The sequence below is a fragment of the Rhinatrema bivittatum genome, chromosome 2 (assembly GCF_901001135.1).
Source record: "Rhinatrema bivittatum chromosome 2, aRhiBiv1.1, whole genome shotgun sequence".
NCBI classification, from domain to species: Eukaryota; Metazoa; Chordata; class Amphibia; order Gymnophiona; family Rhinatrematidae; genus Rhinatrema; species Rhinatrema bivittatum.
The window spans coordinates 719,911,933-719,936,231 of record NC_042616.1 but is presented as its reverse complement, the minus strand read 5'-3'; the positions used below and the strand labels follow the sequence as shown (position 1 = coordinate 719,936,231).

Sequence of the window (24,299 nt, the reverse complement as noted above, 5' to 3'; positions counted from 1 at the left end):
CCAGAGCGGATGCGAACTAAGTGGTAGGCTCCCTTCAGATCAAGCTTGGAGAATATCTTCGCTCCCTGTAGTCTATCAAATAGCTCTGAGATGAGTGGTAAGGGGTAGCGGTCTTTCACAGTTATCTCATTGAGTCCCCTGTATTCTATACATGGATACAATGTTCTGTCCTTCTTCCCCACAAAGAAGAAGCCTGCACCAGCAGGAGACTTGAAGGGTCTTATGAAGCCTTTTTGAAGGTTCTCCTGAATATATTCGGACATGGCTTTATTCTCTGCCACGGAGAGAGGGTAAACCCTTCCTTTGGGTGCTTCAGTGTTAGGCTTCAGATTGATGGCACAGTCATAAGGTCTGTGTGGTGGTAGTATGTCTGCAGCTTCTTTAGAAAAGACATCTTGAAACGATGCATATTGAGGCGGCAACCCCGGCATCAATGGGATAGTTGGCATGCAGGCTATAGGAGCAAACTCCATCAGGCATTTGCCATGGCAATCTGGACCCCAACGAGGAAGCTCTAGAGTGGCCCAATCGAATTGAGGCATATGCTGCTGCAGCCACGGTAGCCCCAGTACTATAGGGTGCATGACCTTCTCTAAAACAAAGGAGATGGTTTCAGAATGGAGAGCACCACTCCGTAGACATACTGGTTCAGTGAGCTGGGTTACTTCGCCTGGTAAGGGCTCTCCATGAATTGAAGATAGAAGTAGTGGAGACATCATATTGGTAGTGGGAATCCGCAAGTGCTCCACTAATCATTGTAAAATGAAATTACCTCCTGCGCCTGAGTCCACTAGGGCAAGAGTCTGATATTCTAAAGGTCCGCAGATCAAGGATATAGGAAGAGAGAGGGCAGGAGAGGGTGCAGTAAGACCTAAGAAGAGTCCTCCCAAAGGACTTAGGTCTGCCAGTTTCCCAGACATTAAGGGCATGTTTGAACAGCATGGCCAGCTTGTCCACAATACATGCACGGCCTCAATTTCTTCCGTGTTCTTCTCTCTTTTGACGTCAGATGGCTACGGCTTTTAATCTGATAAAATCTATTTCTCATTTGAAGTTAGCTGGCACATTGTGGCTAAGTATTCTTGCTTATTACTTACAGGTTTTGTAGAAGGCTTCTGTGAATAATTCCTGTCTGTGTTTTCATTTCTTTATAGTAAGATATTATTCTAGTAAATCAATTTGCTGTTTGGTTGCTCTGCTATAGAGTTAAGATTAAAAAAAAAAAACCAAAAAACACTCCAGCTTTTAATCTGATAAAATCTATTTCTCATTTGGAGTTAGCTGGCACAAATAATCTGTTTAAATCTTAATATTGGGGCATAAAGACTGTTTTAAAAAAATTGACAAAAAAGGACAGACAAACTTCTAGAAGTGACCAGATCCAACTGGATTGGGTGTGTCTCAGACCTTGGGGGAGGTAAACTTAGGGAAGCAGGAGAGCCATTGTGGCCAGTGAACAGGCTGGAGCTGATTTCTCTTTGTGGAACTGAATTCGCATTGTGGCTAAGTATTCTTGCTTATTACTTACAAGTTTTGTAGAAGGCTTCTGTGAATAATTCCTGTCTGTGTTTTCATTTCTTTATAGTAAGACTAGCTGTGCCCGGCCACGCATTGCAGTGGCAGAGTCAGGTTCTTTCCCCCCCCCCCCCCCCCCTCCCCTTCCCCTTGCTGATATACCTCAGTCACACATCGTCTTCCTCCTTGGTAACTCACCCCCCCCTTTCCTCCCCTGTCCCCACTCCAGCTCTCTCCCCTCACACTCACCCCTCCCCCTTTGGTCAATAACCCCCCCTTCACTCCCCCGTCCCCACTCCAACTCTCACCCCTCACACTCACCTCTCCCCTCTGTGTCTCTCCACTGACACTCACTGCCCCCTTCATTCACCCTCCCCTCACTGTCACCTCTCCCCGCCTACTCCCTACCCTTTTGTCAGTGACACCGCACCCTCTCTCAATCTCCTTCCCTGATTCTGATCCCCTCCGGCTCGCAATGCCCTCCCAGCTGCCCCCCCCCCCACCCCCGTCCCTCTCCCTCTTGTGCGGTTCTGCGTGGCCCGCTCCCGAAGGCGCAAGGTCAGCGAGGATCCCTCTCTGTCGTGCACGTGAGCCGTACCAGATCGCCGCCGCAGCTCCTCCCAGGTGTCGAATTTCGGCCGGCCGACACCACCACACCCAATATTGCCATCGGTCCGCCACTGCTGCTCCTCCCAGCGCCATGTTGGTCCCGCTGTGCCCGACGTGCACTCCCGCCCTCGCATGCGCAGTACAGCAGCTTCATTTCCCAAGGCAGCATTCTGTAGAACAAATCATAATAATACTATCACACAGCTTAATGCTCCTGAAAAAGGTGTAGTTAAGGCTATGCAATAGGGCTTTGCAAACTTTTCACATGCATTAAAGGTGCTTAACACATGCAAAAACACCTTATAGCATTTTGATAAATGACCCTATAAGTTTGTTTTCATCTCTTAGAAAGTTTCAGCTCAGGTCTGAGGTCTTTTCCTCCCATTTTTAGACTGATGTCATATACATCAGACTTTTTCGGAAGCTATTTTTGGATTTTGTGTAGGTTTTACTTCCCTTTTCTATTGTGTTAGTGACTTACTTCTTCATTCCAACATTCACTCTCTAGCACTCAGAGCATGGATATTTAAAACAAAATAGTATAAACAATGCCCTTATCCACCAAAGTGAAAGAAGCAATTTTGGCAGGGAGAAGACCTGGCACTGGCATCCTATAACTTTAAATGGAAAAGATTTTCTATTTGGTCTATATCTCAGAAGGAGGATCCATTCAGGTGCTCTACTTTGACACTGCTTCAGTATCTACTCAAGCTCTTGAAATCAGGATTAAAGATTATCTCTGTCAAAGTACACTTAAGTGCTATTGTGGCATACTACCAACACTTAGGTCTTCCAGTCTCTCACCATTCCATAGTGGAGAAATTCATCAAAGGCCCCTACCATTCTTTGTCTTTAAACTCCCTCCTACTCAAATGGGACCTCAATGTAGTACTTTCTGCATTAATGAATTATCTACTTGAGCCTTTAGCATCAAGTTATCTCAAATTTATATCTTGGAAAGTGTTCTCAAATAACAGCATCATCATTTATTTATATCCTGCTTTTCCAGCCAGAGTTCAAATCATGTAACAGTTTGATTATGATGATTACATTGTGGACAAGATTTCACAGGGTACATAAAACAGTGGTAAATAGAACCATGAATATATAGTACAGTGGTGGCATAAATTATAAAGATAGTGTAAGGGTGTGGGATAATAATTAGGCAGGTGATATGCCTAATAGAAAGAGAGGTAGAGGGGGAGCCAGGTCAGAGTATTTGGCATTTAGTCATATATGAAGACTATTTTTGCTGGATATAAACACTTAGACTTACATTGGACTGTCACAAAGAGTATTAATTTATAGGAATATGATATTTAGACGTTGGTTGGTATGAGTAGGATGTCTTGGTTGATAGAAGTAGAGAATTTGAGGTTTTTATAGTGAATTTTGTTCTTATTTTGTGCAGGTGCTGATTTTGAAGAAGACGTTTACAAACCTCTGGATAGAAAATACAGTTCAGCCACTTTCTCCCTCGCTAGAACATCGGAAATGTTAAGTGATGAAAAAATTAATGAAAGTTTAAAAAATGTAGACGAAGAATATTCTATGTCCTTTGTTGAATCTCCTTCACCTACCCCTATAAGAGTTTATATTCAACGAGGGTGGGAGACTGAAAGCACAGAAGAGCAGGAAAGCCATAAAGAAGAAAGGCAAGAACTGGATGATCACACTATAGAAGATAAAGAAACAGCAATAGAGACCATTGACCTGAATGGAAATCAGTATAGTGCCACTGTTCAGGATACAGAAAAATTTGCAGCAGCTTATGTTGACCATCTACTAAAAGATACTGTTGCAAAACTGATGAGAGAGCCCACTGGTTTTCTTGATAAAAGGGATACCTATGGTAGATTTAAAGAGATTGTTGACAGTTCACCACATCGCGAAACCTCTACCCCCTTGGAGCAGTCAGGTTCCCAAACTTCCTCTTCGGAGAGTGACCAGGATGTTCTAGAATTCCGTGATGAAGACAGTTTAAGTTCAGAGTCTGATGATGAAGAAACAAAAAACAAGGTTAACGGGAGTGCTAAACGCAAAACTATCAATAGCAGAAAGAAATTTGAAAAATTCAAATTATTTCTCAAAGGAACACTAGGAGAAAAGAACTGGTGGCTTTGGATGGACATTGAAAGACTAAGGTCTATCAAGGACCCTAAAAGGCAGCAAAGGTAATTATGCCTGGTTTTAGAGATTATTTCCAAATATCTTAATCACATTTTTTGAGAGTTTTATATTGTTAATGTAATATGAGCAGGGTGACTGAGAACCAGAAATGATTCAGATTATAATCCTTTTTTAAAAAAAAGCTTTGAGATACCTTAACCTGTTTACCTCTAATGCCTCTTTACCACTACTGCCAATTTTATACCTCATATTGAACTGTGGGCTTCACTCTTCTGTCCATTGATATATTCTTTTGTACTAATACTCCCTGAGCTATGTCCACATCACATATAATCTGTGTTGTGTCCATCGGTCGCAGACGGCTCTGCCTCACCTCTCTTCTGCCCTTCTCTCCCTCCTTGGGGAAGATGGCTGCCTCTGCTGCTATTTGCCGAACCCCTCGGCGTCTCCGAGCCAGCATGGGCATCCCCGTCCGCCATGCTTCTTCCTGAGGCCTTTAGGGCGTGCGCACGCAGACTGCATTCTTAATCACGTCATGGCGGGAACCTCAGGGGCAGCCCCACTGCATGACGTCAGTACCTCCAGGTATTTAAACCTCCGCTCCGCACCTTTCCAGCGAGTTAGCATGGACTTCGGTTTTGCTACTCTGACCTCTTCTAAGCTGCATGCTTGGATTCTCGCTCCTGAAGCTCTGGGTACCTGCTCCTCGGGGGCCTCTTGCTTCTATTTCGTCCTATAGGGTGCTCTACCTAACCACCAGGACTCCCGCCCCTCGGGGGTCCTGTCTGCTCTTTTCCAGGAAACCCTCGGTGCTCCAAGTTACTCGCTCCTCGAGAGCCTATTCTGTTCAGGGTATCCAGCACCTCAGACCACAGGTCCTTCTCCTCATTCATCTACCGAAGGAAGTTACCAGCGCTGCTACTCTGTGAGTACCACTACGCTCCAGCTCTCCTCATTCCACCCTTCAGGTTCACGGCCTATCCCACTTAGCGGAACAATACTGGACCTTCGCTACATCTGGGTGAGATCATCTACTACAGAGACTTTCTGGAGTTCCTATGTGATATCGCTGGTCTGCAGCACTGTCCATCCCTTGGGCGAGAACCATCATATTCAACAGCAGTATAATAAAGCTTTCCTTCCTCAGTGTCTGCCTACTTGAGTCTAGCCTATCATTGTGGTTCCCCATGGGGCCCCTCCCCGTGGGAGGAGTCATCGCCACAACGACCAAGGGTCCACAATATGCCACAAACCCAACAGATTGCTAACTCCATGGACTCGGCTCAGCTTGCAGCCTTGCAGGCCATTCCTGGCCTAGCCCACCGGATCACTGAGCAACAAAAGTCTCTGGAAAGCCTGGCTTCTGCCTTCAATCAGTTATATGCACAACTGAACACTTCAGCGACTCCAGTGAAAGAATTGCTGTCTCCGGTGGTGACTGTCAAGACTACCATACTGTTATCCGTGCCTACCCGCTTCACAGGTGAAGCACGAATGTGTAGAGGGTTTGTAAACCAATGCAGTATGCATTTTTCACTGCAACCTACCCTCTTTCCCACAAAAGCTTCCAAGGGAGAGCCTTGGCTTGGGCTTCACCGTTATCGGAACGTGAAGATCCTATCCTGAATGACCTATTAGGATTTCTGAAGCTTTTCAATTCTTTCTTCGATGACCTGGCCCGCCACACTATCGCTGGATCCGCTCTACTTAACCTCCAGCAAGGTAATAAGCTGCTGATAGACTATGTGATTAAATTCAAGACTTTAGCATCCGAACTACACTGGGACACAGGATGTTTACGTGCCACTTTTATGGAGGGTCTCAACTCTCATTTAAAGGACAAACTGGTGGCTCACGATTTGCCTGATACCCTTGAGTCTCTGATGGAACTGGCTGGGAGAATTGACCGCCGCCTTCATGACTGGACTCAAGAGGCTAAGAGTCCTCGGAATCCCATCCCGGGAACTAATCGTCTTAAACCTGTGCCAATTGCCTCAAGTCTACCGTCTGCCTCCATAGAAGAAGCCGAGCCTATGCAACTAGGACGAAGTCATTTAACTTCTAAAGAAAGACGATTCTGCAAATGCATGGGGTTATGCATGTACTGTGGCCGATCGGGCCACGCTGTCCAAACTTGTCCCATCTGTCCGGGAAACTTACAGGCCTAGGATCCGCAAGAGGACTCCTCCTAGGCCTCACCGCTCCATCTCCTCCATTATCTTTATCAGTCTCACTTATCCACGGAAGCCTGGAGTTTCAGACCCTCGCCCTCATAGACTCCGGACCCTGGAGGAAATTTCATCTTAAAACGCTTAGTGGAACATCTACAGATTCCTACCACACCTATAGCTATGCCATTGCAACTATCTTCAATCCATGGAGAGCCACTTCCTGGAGAAGTTTCACTGATTACCATTGGCCTGCGCACAAGAGCTTTGCACTCTGAAAACATCTCCTTCCTCATATTGGAAAAGGCCATGCACCCGGTGGTACTCAGGCTGTCCTGGCTACAAGAACATATGCTACAGTTCAATTGGACAACACTGGAATTATCTCGATGTGGTCCTGGCTGTCATGGCTGTCGTCTTGCAGAAGTTTCACCAATTGTATGCATGCCCACTACGCCATCATTACCAGGCCTACTTCCACAATACACCTCCTTCCAGGATGTTTTCTCTAAACAAGCAGCTGATGTACTTCCACCTCACAGAGTTTTTGACCGTGCTATAAACCTGAAACCCAATTCTGAGCCTTCAAAAAGAAGAGTGTATTTATTTATTTATTTTTAACTTTTTTATACCGATGTTCCTGTATAGAATACAAATCGCACCGGTTTAGATCGAAACTGGAAAAAACGCCAGGGGGCGATACAAGTAACGTGTGATACAATTAAATACAAGCAAGCGAATGTTAGATGTTAAATAAACAATAAAACATAAATACCTTAACTTCAAGCTGACTATGAAAACTCTTATTAAATTATGAGTACTCTTATTAAATTATTAAATTACAGAGAACGAACAAATTGAAATTGCCATGTTAATAGTTCTCACAACCTTCAGAGTAACAAATTAACAAAGTAACAAATTAACTGCCAACGTTACAACTCTCACAACCCTAAGAGCAAGATAGCGGAATGCATTAGACTACATTTGGGTTCATTTGAGCTCCATTACATTATAGGTAGAATTAAAGGCCTGAATCCAGTAAGGCTGAATTGGACCACAAAAAGTAAGAAACTGGCCACTCTAGTGAGCTGGTGGATGTAAGGGCCCCTAAGGGTAGGATCTAAGGGCCCTTAAAGGGAAGCTGTAAAGGGCCTATAAAGGAAAAGATAAGATCTGAAGAGATTCGGTAATGGGAGATTCGTGCGTGGGAGACCTTGCCATGGGTGGCGTCTGGGGTTGTTATCTTCCAAAAAGTGTTTGGTTGAAGAGGGCTTGGCTGCGAGAACAAATACCTCAATCTGAGAAGGTTTGGCTGAAAAGCCAAGTTTTGAGTTTATTTTTGAATGTCGAAGGGCAAGATTCAAGGCGTAGGTCCGGAGGGAGTGCATTCCAAAGTGGAGGGCCAGCTGTAGATAAGGCGAGCTTGCTTAGGGAGGAATTAGCAGGGGGGGCATACAGTGAGCCTTTGTATGCTCTTCTGATAGGTCTATCTGAAGTGCATGTCCGCCTATATACAAGAAAATCTTCAAAAGAGATTTATCAGACCCTCCAAATCCCCAGCTGGTGCAGGATTCTTTTTTGTGGGGAAAAAAAGATGGCACTTTACGTCCCTGCAACGACTATAGGGGTCTGAATGAAATTACCATCAAGGACTGGTATCCCCTGCCCTTAATTTCCAAACTATTTGACAGACTCCAGGGAGCCAAGATATTTTCTAAACTGGATCTCAGAGGAGCTTACAACTTGGTGCGCATTCGTGAAGGAGACGAATGGAAAACAGCCTTTAACACCCGCGATGGACACTTTGAATATCTCGTCATGCCCTTCGGATTAAGTAACGCAACTGCAGCTTTTCAAAATATGATGAACGACATCTTACGGGACTTACTATATCAATGCCTAGTAGATTACCTTGATGATATTCTGATCTTTTCCCAAGATCTACAAACACATCAAGAGGATGTCAAGAAGGTTTTAAGATGCCTGCGTGAGTACCACCTATACGCAAAACTAGATAAGTATGAGTTCCACAAAGAGTCTGTACCCTTCTTGGGCTACATCATTTTTAAAAACGGGTTTCAGATGGACCCCAAGAAATTAGAAAGCATCTGAGATTGGCCCCAACCTACAGGCCTGAAGGCACTGCGCTGCTACTACTGTATGCAAATCCACGGCTCTCGTGCTATACTTTCAAAAGGGAAACGTTGATAAAATGAGAAAAATTGTTAGAAAAAAATTGAAAGGAGCAGCTACAAAAGTAAAAAGTGTGCAAGAGGCATGGTCATTGTTAAAAAATACCATTCTAGAAGCACAGTCCAGATGTATTCCACACATTAAGAAAGTTGGAAAGAAGGCAAAACGATTACCGGCATGGTTAAAAGGGGAGGTGAATGAAGCTATTTTAGCAAAAAAATAGGATAATGCATAAATGTTGGCAAGTTAAATGTAAGACATTGATAAGACAGGCTAAGAGAGAATTTAAAAAGAAGTTGGCTGTAGAGGCAAAAACTCACAGCAAAAACTTTTTAAAATATATCCAAAGCAGAAAGCCTGTGAGGGAGTCAGTTGGTGGACCGTTAGATGATCAAGGGGTTAAAGGGTCACTTAGAGAAGATAAGGCCATTGTGAAAAGATTAAATTATTTCTTTGCTTCGGTGTTTACTGAAGAGGATGTTGGGGAGGTACCCGTACTGGGGAAGGTTTTCATGGGTAATGATTCAGATGGACTGAATCAAATCACGGTGAACCTAGAAGATGTGGTAGACCTGATTGACAAACTAAAGAGTAGTAAATCACCTGGACCAGATGGTATACACCCCCGAGTTCTGAAGGAACTAAAAAATGAAATTTCAGACCTATTAGTAAAAATTTCTAACCTATCATTAAAATCATCCATTGTACCTGAAGACTGGAGGATAGCTAATGTAACCCCAATATTTAAAAAGGGCTCCAGGGGCGATCCGGGAAACTAGAGACCGGTTAGCCTGACTTCAATGCCAGGAAAAATAGTGGAAAGTGTTCTAAACTAGAGATGTGAATCGGAACCGGAATCGGTTCTGATTCTGGTTCTGATTCACATCGTGGTTTGTTTTTTTCATCCGGCCCGATCACGGTTTTGTTTATCGGCTGCGCCCGAGCTGATAAACAAAAATCCCACCCCAACTAATCCCTTAGCTTCCCCCACCCTGCCGACCCCCCAAAAAACTTTTTACAGGTACCTGGTGGTCCAGTGGGGGTCCCGGGAGCGATCTCCCACTCTCGGGCCGTTGGCTGCCACTAATCAAAATGGCGCCGATGGCCTTTGCCCTTACCATGTGACAGGGTATCCATGCCATTGGCCGACCCCTGTCACATGGTAGGAGCACTGGATGGCCCGCGCCATTTTTAAAGATGGCGCCGGCCAAGCAGTGCTCCCTCCATGTGACAGGGGCTGGCCAATGGCACGGATACCCTGTCACATGATAAGGGCAAAGGGCCATCGGCGCCATTTTGATTAGTGGCAGCCGACGGCCCGGGAGTGGGAGATCGCTCCCGGGATCCCCACTGGACCACCAGGTACCTGGAGAATTTTTTTGGGGGGTCGGGAGGGCGGGGGAAGCTAAGGGATTAGTTTTAAAGGGTCGGGGTGGGTTTGGGTTTATTTTTGTGTGCCGTTTTTCCCGCCCTCCCCCAAAACGATAAGAGAACCCCCATGAACAATTTCATGGGGTTTTCCTATCGTTTTGGGGGAGCCCCCGATTTCTGACGATTTTGAAAATATCGTATGATATTTTCAATCATCCGAAGCCCGATTCACATCCCTATTCTAAACATCAAAATCTCTGAACATATAGAAGGACATGGTTTAATGGAACAAAGTCAGCATGGCTTTACCCAAGGCAAGTCTTGCCTCACAAATCTGCTTCACTTTTTTGAAGGAGTTAATAAACATGTGGATAAAGGTGAACCGGTAGATGTAGTATACTTGGATTTTCAGAAGGCGTTTGACAAAGTTCCTCATGAGAGGCTTCTAGGAAAAGTAAAAAGTCATGGGATAGGTCGTGATGTCCTTTCGTGGATTGCAAACTGGCTAAAGGACAGGAAACAGAGAGTAGGATTAAATGGACAATTTTCTCAGTGGAAGGGAGTGGGCAATGGAGTGCCTCAGGGATCTGTATTGGGACCCTTACTTTTCAATATATTTATAATTGATCTGGAAAGAAATACGACGAGTGAGATAATCAAATTTGCAGATGATACAAAATTGTTCAGAGTAGTTAAATCACAAGCAGATTGTGATAAATTGCAGGAAGACCTTGTGAGACTGGAAAATTGGGCATCAAAATGGCAGATGAAATTTAATGTGGATAAGTGCAAGGTGATGCATATCGGGAAAACTAACCCATGCTATAGTTACACAATGTTGGGTTCCATATTAGGTGCTACAACCCAAGAAAGAGATCTAGGCATCATAGTAGATAATACATTGAAATCGTCGGTTCAGTGTGCTGCAGCAGTCAAAAAAGCAAACAGAATGTTGGGAATTATTAGAAAGGGAATGGTGAATAAAACGGAAAATGTCATAATACCTCTGTATTGCTCCATGGTGAGACCGCACCTTGAATACTGTGTACAATTCTGGTCACCGCATCTCAAAAAAGATATAATTGCGATGGAGAAGGTACAGAGAAGGGCTACCAAAATGATAAGGGGAATGGAACAGCTCCCCTATGAGGAAAGACTAAAGAGGTTAGGACTTTTCAGCTTGGAGAAGAGACGGCTGAGGGGGGATATGATAGAGGTGTTTAAAATCATGAGAGGTCTAGAACGGGTAGATGTGAATCGGTTATTTACTTTCGGATAATAGCAAGACTAGGGGGCACTCCATGAAGTTAGCATGTGGCACATTTAAAACTAATCGGAGAAAGTTCTTTTTTACTCAACGCATAATTAAACTCTGGAATTTGTTGCCAGTGGATGTGGTTAGTGCAGTTAGTATAGCTGTTTTTAAAAAAGGGTTGGATAAGTTCTTGGAGGAGAAGTCCATTACCTGCTATTAATTAAGTTGATTTAGAAAATAGCCACTGCTGTTACTAGCAACGGTAACATGGAATAGACTTAGTTTTTGGGTACTTGCCAGGTTCTTATGGCCTGGATTGGCCACTGTTGGATACAGGATGCTGGGCTTGATGGACCCCTGGTCTCACCCAGTATGGCATGTTCTTATGTTCTTATTGACTGTTCCTCTCACTGCTATGACAAGAAAGGGAGCCAACCCTGCCAACTGGTCTCCTGAAGCCATATCAGCCTTCCTGACACTTAAAGAGGGTTTTCAAAAAAAGCCGTGCCTTCGCCATCCAGATCCGCATCACCCATTTTTCGTCGAGGTCGACGCATCGGACGTCGGCCTGAGAGGGATTTTGAGCCAGTACAGCGAATCCAATGTGGTCCATCCCTGCTCCTTCTTCTCGGGCGGTTCTTAAGAACATAAGAAACATAAGAACATAAGAAAATGCCATACTGGGTCAGACCAAGGGTCCATCAAGCCCAGCATCCTGTTTCCAACAGTGGCCAATCCAGGCCATAAGAACCTGGCAAGTACCCAAAAACTAAGTCTATTCCATGTTACCATTGCTAATGGCAGTGGCTATTCTCAAAGTGAACTTAATAGCAGGTAATGGACCTCTCCTCCAAGAACTTATCCAATCTTGCCTGCCGAAAGAAATTATGGAATCAGAGACAAAGAGTTACTCGCAATTAAGCTGGCCTTTGAGGAATGGCGTCCTTGGCTGGAAGGTGCACAACATCAGATAGTAGTGTATACCGATCACAAGAACTTGGAGTACCTCAGACATGCACAATGACTCAATCACCGTCAAGTAAGATTGTCACTGTTCTTTAACAGATTTGATTTCCTTTTGAAATACTGTTCAGGAGATAAGAACACCCGGGCTGATGCCCTGTCACGATCCTTCTCCCCTCAGGATGTGCCTGACGAACCTCGTCAGATTATAGATCCCAAGAAGGTGGTTCTTGCAGCATCTCACGTTGTACCAACAGGGAAGACAATTGTGGCTAGAAGTCAAAGGAAAAAACTGTTGAAGTGGGCGCATGATTCTCGCCTAGCTGGCCATCCTGGACAGAGTCGTACCTTGGCCATGTTACAACGGTATTAATGGTGGCCAACCATGAAGAAAGATGTACAAACGTATGTGAGTTCCTGCACAGTTTGCGCCAAGCAAAAACCACCAGCTGGACGTCCTTGGGGTCTGTTACAACCCCTACCAGCGCCAGATGTACCTTGGACGCATATAGCAACTGATTTTGTGGTGGATCTACCACTCTCTAATGGGAACAATACCATATGGGTAACCGTTGATCGCTTCTCCAAAAAGGCACATTTTGTAGCCTTGCCAGGATTACCCATTGCCGTGGAGTTAGCGAAACTCTTCATCAAAGACATCTTCCACCTTCATGGAATGCCTAAGCATATACTGTCTGACAGTATATGCTTAGGCATTCCATGCCTAAGCATATACTGAAACATAAGAAACATAAGAACATGCCATACTGGGTCAGACCAAGGGTCCATCAAGCCCAGCTTCCTGTTTCCAACAGTGGCCAATCCAGTTCATAAGAACCTGGCAAGAACCCCAAAATTAAGTCTATTCCATGTTACTGTTGCTAGTAATAGCAGAGCCTATTTTCTAAGTCAACTTAATTAATTGCATATACTGTCCTAGATCGATTCTTTGAAACCTGCTCTGTATAATCGGTTTAAACCTGCTCTATGTAATTGTATATCCAACAATATAATCCGCATTGCATATCCTACCCTATCTCTTAACCTTACGACCGACCTCCCCCACCCTACCCCCAATTACCCGTCCTTTTCCTCCCAAAATGTGCTTCCCTACTATACCTGTCATACACCACCCCCATCGGCGGATCCTCCGCCCAACACACCCTCACTCCTTTATCCAGAATAAATCCCTAGTTCCCATCATGATTTCACCCATCACACAACTGCTAGGCCTAGCCACGCTTGCCATTTCCCTCTTTAATGCACAATCCATCCTAAAGAAAGCCCCCATACTCCAAGATTTGCTCACTGACACCAACCCAGATATCTGTGCCATCACAGAATCCTGGCTAAAGAACTCAGACCATGTTTTTCTCAACCAACTCCCAACACAGACATACAACATCTTCTCCATCCCTAGGCCCAAAAAAAGAGGAGGAGGCTTACTTCTAGCTACCAAGAAACACCTTAACCTTAAGTTACAAACCAGCTCCCCCCCAAGACTTGAAATCGGTCTTTTTAAATCTAAATCCCTGCAGGTCTGCCTTGTCTACACCCCCCCTTGGTATACTTGAACAGGACCCATCCCCCCATATCGAATACATCACCGACAACTTAAAGCTGGATACACCCGCAGTGATACTCGGAGACTTCAATCTCCATGTAGACACCCACCCCACCACGCCTGCTTGCGAAACCCTACTCATCACCCTCAACGCCCTGGGCTTCAGACAACTAATCTCCGAGCCTACACATAAAGCTGGTCACACACTTGACCTCCTTTTTGTTAATACAAGCATCACAGTACCCCACGCACCTATCACCACCCCCATCCCATGGTCCAACCACTTTCTCATCAATGCCCACCTCACCATCAATACCAACACACCGATCTCAAACTCACATAAAAAAACGATTTCTTTCCGTAAACCATGTCCTCCTGAGCAACTCTCCCTAGCCTTCAGCAAAGTAAGTGAAAACCTCGACCTAACTAACCCAGATACCGCTCTACAGTCATGGGATAAATCCATCTCCAATATTGCCGATGACCTTTGCCCCACTATCCACAAAATAATAACCCCTACACGTACCGAGAGAAAGCCATGGTACACCAATGAATTAAGGAAACTGAAGCAAGACCTCAGATCCAAGGAACGTACCTGGCGCAAACAATCCACACCCACACACAAAATGGCTTACAAACATACACTGCATGCATACCGTCAAGCAACTCTCCTCGCCAAACGTGACTTCTACGCAGCTAAAATCCATAGCTATAAATTCAATCCTAACGCCTTATTCTCCTTCGTTGCAGACCTCACAAAATCTCCCTTTCCTTCCTCCCAAGATGAAAATAGCATAGAGAAATGTGAGAAACTAGCAGACTACTTTAAAAATAAAATCTCCAATATTCTAACTCGGCTCCTCTCCAATCCTTCCCCCACAGACCCACTACCTATTGACAATAAAATTAATCTCAGCTCCCTTGACCTCAATTCCTGGAAGGAAGTTGAATCCATACTAAAAAAGATGCGACCTGCCACCCATTTCGCAGACGCCATTCCATCAAAAATTCTCCTCACCATTCCTTCCGCCATTGCAAAACCTATAGCAGATATTATAAATTGCTCCATCACCACCGGGAAAGTCCCCGACCCACTTAAACTTGCCATTGTAAAGCCACTACTAAAAAAACCCACCCTCGACCACAACGACCCTGCAAACTACAGGCCCATATCCAATCTGCCTCTTATATCCAAAATCATGGAGAAGGTGGTTAATACTCAACTCACCGATTTCCTAGAAGAAAACAATATCTTACATCCCGCTCAATATGGCTTTCGTCAAGACCGAAGCACCGAAAAACTCCTACTTGCCATAACAGACACCATCCTCAAAGGCATGGACCACGGCCAATCCTATATACTTGCCCTTCTTGATATCTCAGCCGCCTTCGATACTGTAAACCATCAAATCCTAATTTCACGCTTAGCGGAGATAGGCATCTCAAACACAGCCCTATCCTGGTTCTCCTCATACCTCGACCACAGAAAATACTTAGTCAAGCTTGATAACTTTGAATCCACTCACATTCCCCTCACACAAGGCGTACCACAAGGCTCCTCTTTATCGTCCACCCTCTTCAATATATATCTACTCCCACTTTGCCACTTACTCTACAAACTAGGACTAAATTTTTTCTTATATGCAGACGACGTACAAATACTTATTCCCATTCGGAAATCCCTCAACGAAACCCTGCAGTACTGGGAAATATGTCTGACATCTATCAACACTCTCCTCTCCAATCTCCACCTTGCACTCAATGCCTCTAAAACTGAAATCCTTATCCTAACAAATCAACCAATCGACTCGATCCACCAAATGATTCAAAATGCCTCACAAGCTCACACACTACCGCCCAGTGTCAGAGACCTAGGAGTTTCCCTAGACAATCAACTAAGCTTCAAATCCCACATTAAATCTCTGCTAAAAGGGGGCTTCTATAAACTTCAAACCCTCAAAAAACTGAAGCCCCTCCTACACGCGCACGACTTCCGTACTGTTATGCAAACTACCATATTATCTAAACTCGACTATTGTAACTCCCTCCTCATAGGCCTCCCAGCTTCCACTATTAAACCCCTTCAAATCCTCCAAAATGCTATGGCATGAATCCTAACAAACACCAGAAAAACTGATCATATCACTCCCATATTACAAGATCTACATTGGCTCCCCATTGCCTTCCGTTCCCAATACAAAACACTTACCATCCTCCATAACACATTATACAAAAACAACTCCCCCTGGCTTGAAGATATGCCACAGTTCTGTCAAACTAATCGCCCTACTAGAAACTCCCTCGCCGGCACCCTTCAAACCCCCTCACTCAAAATTGGGCACCTTACCACTACCAGGGAAAGAGTCTTCTCCATCGCGGAGAAGACTCCGCGATGGAGAAGACTTCCCACCCTCTGGAACTCCCTTCCTGCCAAACTCCGTTTAGAACCGTCCCTGAGCCATTTCAAAAAAGGAATCAAGACATGGCTCTTTAAACAGGCATACCCCAACTCCTCTCAACCCTAATCATTGTTCATCTCTGAACTATCTCAGCTCCCGCCCAGCCTCCATACCTTCTCCTTACCTCCCTCTTACCATCCCAGTACCCCCCCTGCTCCCTTCCCCACACCTTTCCCCTGCACCCCGCAGCCTCCCTTCCACCCCGCCCGTCACCCTCTAGTAAACTTTCCCTGAAAGTACCTTGCCATAATGTTTCCTTGTTCCCTCCACCCCTTCCTCCTTTCCCCCTTCGCTCCCTCCCTCCTCCCTCTGCATATAATTGTACATAAGTGCACATGCCTCCTTTATACTGTAAATAAGTTCATATAACAAGTTTATAAGTGCACACAAACGCCCCCCTTAACACTGCTTATGCATATTTTATCTTAACATGGATAAGCAAATTCCATGTCGTTCAACAAAGTTATATCCCTGCTCGTTGACTTTCTATCCTGTACTTTCATATGTTATCCAGTTCGTATATTATCCAACTATTTCCCAGTTAGCCCTCCATCCTCGTTCATTGTAATTTCCTTTCTCAGTTACTTGTGAACCGACATGATGTGTCCTACGAATGCCGGTATATAAAAAGTGTTAAATAAAAAAAAATAAATAAATTCACTGCTAAGTTCTGGAGAGCCCTATGTCAAATGTATGACATTTCTTTGGACTTGACTTCCACTTACCACCGTCAGTCTAATGGACAGACTGAAAGAATGAACAGAATGCTTAAACAGTTTCTACGGTCCTACGTTAACTCAAGACAGCGTGACTGGGTGGAACTGCTACCTTGGGCAGAATTTGCCATCAACTCACATCCTGCCACATCCACGGGGTTCTCCCCGTTTCAACTCGTCTAAGGACGACAACCGCTTCCTCCTCTGCCAATTCCCCTATCAGTGGCTTCTCCTGCAGCACAGGCCACTGCAGCAGAGTTATCGCAGCTTTGGAAGCAAACAAAGGATCTACTCCTTAAAGCAGGACAGAAAGCAAAAAAGATCTACGATGCTCACCATCGAGAAGCTCCTCAGTTTCAGCCTGGAGATAAAGTCTAGCTGAGTACCAAGTTCCTTCGTCTTAAACTGCCTTCAGCACGATTTCCACCTCACTATGTAGGACCCTTTGCTATCCTTCGGTGCTTGGGAAATCTGATGTACAGTCTAAAATTACCTCCATCAATGAGAATACACAATGCCTTCCATGTCTCTCTGCTAAAACCCTTGATGCTCTTGGAGTTTTCTAAAAAGACCTCAGAACCCACGAATCTGGACACTGAGGGCGATATTGAGTATGCGGTGGATGACATTTTGGATGTCCGTAAGAGAGCAAGATGTGGGAATACCTCATCTTCTGGGAGGGTTATGGACCAGAAGAAAACTCATGGGAGCCTCTGGCCAACATCATGGATAAAGACATGGTATGTCAATTTCATCTTGCACACCCTCGAAAACCCAAACCACCGGGAAGAGGTCCTGGAGGGGGCCCTTTGAAGGGGGGTACTGTTGTGTCTGTTGGTCGCAGACGGCTGCGGCCGATCTGCCTCACCTCTCTTCTGCCCTTCTCTCCCTCCTTGGGGAAGATGGCTGCCTCTGCTGCTGTTTGCCGAATCTCTCGGCATCTCTGAGCCAGCATGGGCGTCCCCGTCCGTCATGCTTCTTCCTGAGGCCTCTAGGGCTTGCGCGCACACGCAGACTGCATTTTTAACCACGTCATGGTGGGAACCTTGGGGTCAGTCCCACCGCATGACGTCAGTACCTGCAGGTATTTAAACCTCCGCTCCGCTCCTTTGCAGCAAGTTAGCAAGGACTTCGGTTTTGCTACTCTGACCTCTTCTAAGCTGCACGCTTGGATTCTCGCTCCTACTAAAGCTCTGGGTACCCGCTCCTTGGGGGCCTCTCACTTCTATTTTGCCCTATTGGGTGCTCTACCTAACCACCAGGACACCCGCTCCTCGGGGGTCCTGTCTGCTCTTTTCCAGGAAACCCTCGGAGCTCCAAGGTACGCGCTCCTTGAGGGCCTATTCTGCTCAGGGTATCCTGCACCTCGGACCACGGGTCCTTCTCCTCATTCATCTACCGAAGGAAGTTACCAGCGCTGCTACTCTGCGAGTACCACTACGCTCCAGCTCTCCTCATTCCACCCTTCAGGTTCACGGCCTATCCCGCTTAGCGGAACACTACTGGACCTTCGCTACATCTGGGTGAGATCATCTACTACAGAGACTTTCTGGAGTTCCTATGTGATATCGCTTGTCTGCAGCACCATCCATCCCGTGGGCAAGAACCATTGTATTCAACAGCAGTATAATAAAGCTTTCCTTTCTTAGTGTCTGCCTACTTGAGTCTAGCCTATCGTTGTGGTTCCCCACAGGGCCCCTCCCCTTGGGAGGAGTCATCGCCACAACGACCAAGGGTCCACAATACACCACAAACCCAACAATCTGTCTGTGCTGTTCCATGTAGTACTTCTTCAGCTAACACTATAAGCCTTAATTTAGAACAAGGAATTCCCATCTTCCTCAGTAATCTTTGACACTTATTCATAATCATTTTGTATATTTGTTAGTTGTTCCTTTTTTACCATATTTTGTATTTCATCAGTATTAAATAAAGTATGCAATAATCAATTATCTTTCAGATATATATATATATATATATGACCAATGGACACAACAGTACCCCCTTCAAAGGGCCCTCTCCAGGATATATATCTATATATCTATATAAAACTAAATATGAGGATAATTAACACAGTTCTTTTTCATCCTAGAAACATTTATTTTCCAATTTTTACTTCACATTCACATTAGTAAAACCACCTCACAATATATTCCCGCTAGAATATTTGCACATTCCAGCCTTCTTATAATTCTTATAATTCAATCAATGCAACATATACCTGAGGAATCACCCCGATATTTTCATACGCCCCAATATTCTTTCACATTATCCAGTATTTCTCAGTCTTCCAGGCTAAAACCTTCCTGTTGCAAAAAGTCCATACTCTCGCAGCTGTAACTAAAATCTTAAGGCTAGCACACCCCAACACGGAGGCTTCAATTTTTCACCATTCCCTTGGCTTCATCTGGACTTATTCAATATCTTCTTAAAATTTTTGCGGGTACAAGTTACTCACTATCACCTTTCCAGAAGTCCGTTTACACTTCTCCTCAGATCTTAACTTGTAGTTCTTAAAAAAGTGCTGTTTTACACCAATGCCTTCACCCTTAGTACGACGCCATTCCTGGCTGCTTCAAAGCTTCAGCTCGAGTCTCCATTACTACTGCTAATCTGACTCTGCACCTCCCCGCTCCTCGGGGCAGCCTACGTCGCTGCTACTGGGACTGACTCTGTGCTTCCCGCTCCTTGGGGCAGTCCCTAAGTCATCATACCAGAGACTCTGTTACTACGCTATACTACAGTTATGTCTCCTACTACTGCTGACTATGCCTCCTGATGGTGAGGGCCTGTGGAGCTCCTCCCCTCAGGCTACGACAACTCTCACCTTGGGTCAAGGGTTCACTAAACCCACGAATCCTAACAAAAACTTGAAGAGTGGTGAAAGATTTGGCAGCTGGGATTCAATGCCAAGAAGTGCAGAGTCATGCATCTGGGGTGCAGCAATCCAAAAGAGCTTTATGTGATGTGCGGTGAAGACTAATGAGCACAGTCTGGGAGAGGGACCTAGGTGTGATAGTGTCTGGTGATCTGAAGATGGCGAAGCAATGTGACAAGGCTATAGCTAAAGCCAAAATAATGCTAGGCTGCATAGAGAGAGGAATAACCAGTAAGAAAATGGAGGTGGTGATGCTCTTGTACAGGTCCTTGGTGAGGCCTCACCTGGAGTACTGTGTTCGGTCCTGGAGCCCTTATCTCAAAAGGGATGGAGGAGGTCCAGAGAAGAGCTACCAAAATGGTTTGGGGTCAGTATCAGAAGACTTATGGGGCGAGACTGAAGGATATGAAATGTATATCCTGGAAGAGAGAAGGTGCAGGGGTGATATGATACAGACTTTCAGATACCTGAAAGGTTTTAATTATGTACAAACTTCAAACCTTTTCCTTTGGAAAGAAAACAGTAGAACTAGGGGTCAAAAAATGAAACTCCAGGGGTTTGCCTCAGAACCAACATCAGAAAATATTTCTTCACGGAGAGGGTGATGGATCCTGGAATGAACTCCCGGAGTAGGTTGTGAAAACCTAAACAGTGAAAGAATTCAAAACTGCATGGGCTAAATATTGTGGATCCATAAAGGCTAAAGGATGGAAAAGAAGAAAAGAGTACATGGAGTAATTTGCTGTTGCAGCAGTTACTACCCTTTAACCAATAAGCCTTGATACTGTTGATGCAACTCCATCATTGCTCTCTGCTTCAACAGCAGGCGGAAAAGGGGAATTAGATTCATACAGCGACCAACAAAGGCCACGACTTACACAGTCTGGGGAAACAAGTCTGAGGGTAACTTGATGATGTGGTGGTTACTACCCTTAACCAATAAGACATGATACTGTTGATGCAATTCTAACATAGCTTTCTGCTTCAATGGCAAGGCATAGTGGGGATTTGAATTCAAACACCAACCAACAAGGACCCTGACTTTTAAAGTGTGGGAAACTGATAAGCATGGGGTAACCTACAGGGCGCAGCTGATATTACCATAAGCTTTCTGGGCAGACTGCATTGACCATTTGGTCCTTTTCTGCCAACATTTCTATGTTTCTATGTTCTATGTAACTAACAATTGCTTTTGTTCCTCTGTTTTAAATGTCAGTTGCTGCAGCTGAACTACATGGAGATCTAAAAGGTTCTGAGAGTGCACATTGGACAAAAACAAGGTGGGAACTGACCCTTCTTGTAAGGGTTGTTCCTTGTTTTTAGGTGCAGCACACAAACAGGTGTTCTTTGACACAACAGGTACCTTTTTGCTGCCTTCTGTGAAGAGAGGTTATCTCTGCAAGGAACATTAAGTGGTTGTACATTATATTTAACAGAAATCCGTCTAGGCACAGACTTTACTGGCTTGAATTGCTTCTCCTTACTGGAGAGAAAGGAGACATCAGGAATTTTTAACACAGAAGGTGTTTTATCAATGGTCGATTTATGTACTCCATGAGAAAAACAAGTCCCTCAAGACCTGGGATTTGCACAGGTGCACTGCTTGCAATCCCACAGGGCTGGTTTGGGGGAATTACACCCCTAACACTTTAGAAATCCTGGTAGGGTATGTACCTGGCAGTGTGTGCAAACCCAGTAAGGCACTGAGACTTTAATAAAGCTAGGAACATTTTTTTTACTGGGTTTACCAAACGACAGAAGGTCCTGGACCTGTTGCTGCAGGGATAGTATGGCCTTGTCATCCTGTTGTGGCTGAGGACCTAATAAATACTAAAAGGACCGCAACTACAGTTCTACCAGACCATATAACATGAGACTACCATCTAGAACAGTATATCTCAAACATTTTTATTCCAAAAATATTTTGTCAGAAACTACATATTTAAAAAGCTCATCTCTTAATTTTTAACATAACTTATAACTACTTTAATTAATATTAAATGTGATAAATATGATAAATAGACTATCCCCACAAAAAAAACCACATAAGACCACACATAAAACTAAGAACAAGGGCACAAAATGTGCACATCCAAGAAAAACACCACAAAACGAAACATAACAAAAGCACTTAAAACGAATCTAAAACACGAATAAATGTGGAGCATAGTTTGTCAGAGGCAATGTCATAAACAATACAAAAAGCACCAATCAAAACATTCCCCCATATAAATATTTCCCTAACAACCAAATCCTAAAGAGAACTCAAAGAAATATATATATATCGTTGTCATATGGCAGTTCAAGTGCTTAGTAGACGCTACTATCAATCAATCTTATGTTCGTTAGCGAAGGCCGTTATGAGGATTAAGCAGACACACAGCTTAACTCCTCTTCATTCTTAACAAAAAAAACAAAGATTATGATATGCCACTCTTCTAAAGAAAGAATCCAGAATCACTGAAATTGTGTCAATGCTCCAGTGTCTGTAATCATTGCAAATATCATCCAATATCAGCAAGAAGCCTCAAGAATACAAAATAGTTGTTGGTAGTAGCACCATGGATCAATTTAGACACATCCCAACAAAATGGGTGTCGGTAGTAGCATTACAGAGATCAGTGAGATATACACATATAGACATTTTTTGCTGTTACAGATGGTACTGAGTACCCAGCCAGGCTGAGGAACCTGCACTGGAATAATCCAGGGTTACAGGGCAAGACAGAAATAAGCTAGGGAATCTTCAGCCTATACCAGCCACCTCCCCTGCAGATAGAGCCCTTGGGTTCTGGCAGCTGGCAGGACTTAGACAGGAGCTTGGACTGCGGCTAGTGCGGGACTGGAGCCGAGGCAAGTCTGGAACCAAAGGCAGGAATGGAGCTGGAGCCCAGAACCAGATGCAGGGAGGCATGGCACACTGAAGTAGGCTGGGATACTGGAAGAGGACAGGACAAATAGTCAAAGACCAGACCAGACAGGTAACACAAAAGTTTCAGAGAAGCCACAGAGCAAACTTGGATCGAGAAGGCTCAGGAAGGCCACAGAGTATTCAGAGACATGGGGCCAAGCAGGGAGCCGAGCAGACTCAATAACAGGGCCCTGAGCATAACCAGAGGCAAGGTTAAATAGGCTGGACCCTGTTGAGTCATAGGATCACCATGACTATGAGTGGAGAGAGGGTAAGAGCAGCTTCCTGAGGACCTCTGGTGCTTGGGAGGCTGCATGACAAGCAGAATCACAACAGTATTCTATAAACTGCGTGGCAAGAGCCTCACAATTTATAACATACTATGTATCTCTTCCCCGAAGGTATCTGCAATGTTGAACATGCAAGCATATTTATAATGTAGGAAAATGAATACTTTCTCTAATCAATTTATTAAAGAACATGCATATATTTTATGCATGTAATTATTGTAACATGTGTGCCCCAAGGTCAACACATTTGAAGCTTCTAGAATTGCATTACAGACTGTGGCCTGCAATTTTGTGGCAAGGCTCAGTTTCCATCTGGTGCAGCACATGCAGGAAAAATTGGTCTAGTTAGAACCTGGGGCAGTGTATGTAGTATACACCTTATTTGATTTGATGCAAGGAACAGCCAGGAAAATGGCATTGGTAGTGGCAATGAGGAGACTCCTGTGGCTGCGAAACTGCTCTATGGATTTTATTTTTAAGACTAATTTGACTAAGCTGCCCTTCAAAGAGCAGCCTTTATTTGGAGATGAGCTTAAAATAATGGTTAAGCCTTGGGGTGAGTCCAAGGTACCTAGACTCCCAGAGAATAGACCCAAGGGTTCTTCTCGGTCTCTTCCAGCACAAAATAGGTTTCTGGACTCCGGAATGTTTAAACAAAGGCGTTTTTCAAGATTCTAACAGTTTGGTTTATATCATTCCTTTTGTTCAGCCAAGAAAAGAGCTAAAGATGGCAGTGAGGCAGAGGGAGTTCCTGACATCCTCCTAACAGAAGACGTCTACATCCCTATAAGGAGAGAACATCAACCATTCCTTTGTTTTGTAGTACTGGGGAAGCATTTCCAATTTCAGGCTCTCGCCTTTAGGTTAGCTACTTCTCCAAGAACTGTTTCGTAGGTAATGGTGGTGTAGAGGCACTGTGGATGGAAGGCATAAGAACACAAGACTTGCCATACTGGGTCAGAACAAGAGTCTATCAAGCCCAGTATTCTGTTTCCAACAGTGGTCAAGCCAGCTCACAAATACCTGGCAAGATCTCAAGAGTTAGATAGATTCCAAGCTACTTATCCCAAGAATAAGCAGTGGATTTCTGCAACTCTACCTTAATAATGGTTATTGGACTTTTCCTCCAGGAACTTGTGCAAACCTTTTTTAAATGCAACTACACTAATAGCTTTCACACATCCTTTGGCAATGAATTCCAGAGCTTAATTATGTATTGAGTAAAAAATATTTTCTCTTATTATTTATTTATTTGTTTATTTATTTATATTTTTTTC

The 24,299-nt window shown here is 44.4% G+C and overlaps 1 protein-coding gene across 3 annotated transcripts in view; it reads left to right on the top strand.

Moving 5' to 3' along the window:
* Nucleotides 1–24,299, top strand: part of RGS22 (regulator of G protein signaling 22) — a 915,000-nt gene that overhangs the window by 305,618 nt on the left and 585,083 nt on the right. For all 3 annotated transcript variants that reach the window (XM_029591789.1, XM_029591788.1, XM_029591791.1), the window contains exon 8: nucleotides 3,536–4,298. In XM_029591789.1, the coding sequence (XP_029447649.1) occupies nucleotides 3,536–4,298 (763 nt within the window). The remainder of the gene's footprint in view (nucleotides 1–3,535; nucleotides 4,299–24,299) is intronic.